The sequence below is a fragment of the Lepidothrix coronata genome, unplaced genomic scaffold (assembly GCF_001604755.1).
Source record: "Lepidothrix coronata isolate B3197 unplaced genomic scaffold, Lepidothrix_coronata-1.0 Scaffold20, whole genome shotgun sequence".
NCBI lineage: Eukaryota > Metazoa > Chordata > Aves > Passeriformes > Pipridae > Lepidothrix > Lepidothrix coronata.
The window spans coordinates 6010992-6012323 of NW_016690200.1; the positions used below are offsets into that span (position 1 = coordinate 6010992).

The 1332-nt window shown below is 45.5% G+C and overlaps 1 protein-coding gene across 5 annotated transcripts in view; it reads right to left on the reverse strand.

The window, feature by feature from the left end:
- LOC108493866 (endonuclease domain-containing 1 protein-like) overlaps positions 1-1332 on the reverse strand; it is an 18263-nt gene that overhangs the window by 8949 nt on the left and 7982 nt on the right. For 2 of the 5 annotated variants that reach the window (XM_017807779.1, XM_017807778.1), the window contains exon 4: positions 1161-1165. The exons of the other annotated variants lie outside the window; for them this stretch is intronic. In XM_017807779.1, the coding sequence (XP_017663268.1) occupies positions 1161-1165 (5 nt within the window). The remainder of the gene's footprint in view (positions 1-1160; positions 1166-1332) is intronic. 5 annotated transcript variants of the gene reach the window in all.

The window sequence follows — 1332 nt, forward strand, 5'->3', positions numbered from 1 at the left end:
GTGAGGGTGGTGAGACCGTGGCACAGGTTGCCCAGAGAAGCTGTGGCTGCCTCATCCCTGGAAATGTTCAAGGCCAGGTTGGATGGGGCTCTGAGCAACCTGGTCTAGTGGAAGGTGTCCCTGCCCATGGCAGCAGATTGGATCCAGATAATCTTTAAGGGCCCTTCCAAGACTCAAAATGAGTCTTCTATGAATCTATAATCATTCATTCACTACTAAACTGGACTCATTTTCATCCACTTCCAAACATCTAGGAATACTGGCAAACAAGTTGGTTGTCATAAGCAGAAATGACCAGAAGAAGTGTGATAGATCAAAGTGTGTTTGAAGGAAGTCGTTGAGTCCTGTGGTTTATTTTGTCCCTGATAACCTGGGACTGGCATCTTAAAGTGGTTTTGAGGCAGATAAGGGACAAGGCTGATAAGAAGCAGATTCGGTAGAGCTGGGGCAATCCTTTGTATCGTTTTTATCATATTTCCTCCTTTCTGATGAGGTCCAACTGGCCTGACAAAGCAGCAGTTGCGAGAAGCAAGGCCAAACTGTGCTCATGTCATTAGAAAGGGCCATAAACCACCAAAGACCCCCAGAGCATCCCCTGACTCATTTCCACAGTGTAGCATCACACTGTGTAAAACCCCACCCAGGGAAGGCAGTGGGGCATTTCCACAGGACCCAGAATGAATAGAACCCATCCAACTCTCTGTGGCTCTGGCCTCCACTCCCAAAGGACCGAAATTGCAGGTCTTGTTGCTGGATCCACGAGTGGTGATCTCCTTCCTCTCCACTATCTGCTCTTGTCCTTTCCTTCTCTTTCCTTCTGTCTTCTCCTTAGATTTTTTCATCTTGATGTTTCTATTCTTTTATAGAAAATAACTAAAATGGCTGTAAACATCCTTTCCACTGCAAACAAGTTGTTTTAAAATAAACCTGCCTCGTACAGACACTGGTCATTCAGCATCATCTCGACCTCAATCATTTATTAAAAGAACTAAGGTCATCCTGCCTCGGAGGTTGCTGGTAAAAAGAAGCCATGAACCTCTCATCACACCCCTGGAGTCTAGGAGCTCATGGTTTTCCATTTCACTGCTTTTTTATACAATTTAATAATAATGACCTAATAACTGGCACTGCTTTGTCTTTCATGTCAGTGTAGGCACTAAGTGTTGGCAAGAGCTGTGCGCTACCTGGGTGGAGAAGTGCTGTGAGTGATGTTGAAGGAGCTCTGCTGCTCATTGATCCAGCTCCCATGGGGTCTGTTCTGTAAGACAAACCTCCATTTCTTCAACTTGTAAAAAATCCTATTGGATCCTCCAGTCTTCTCCCAGCTGGGAG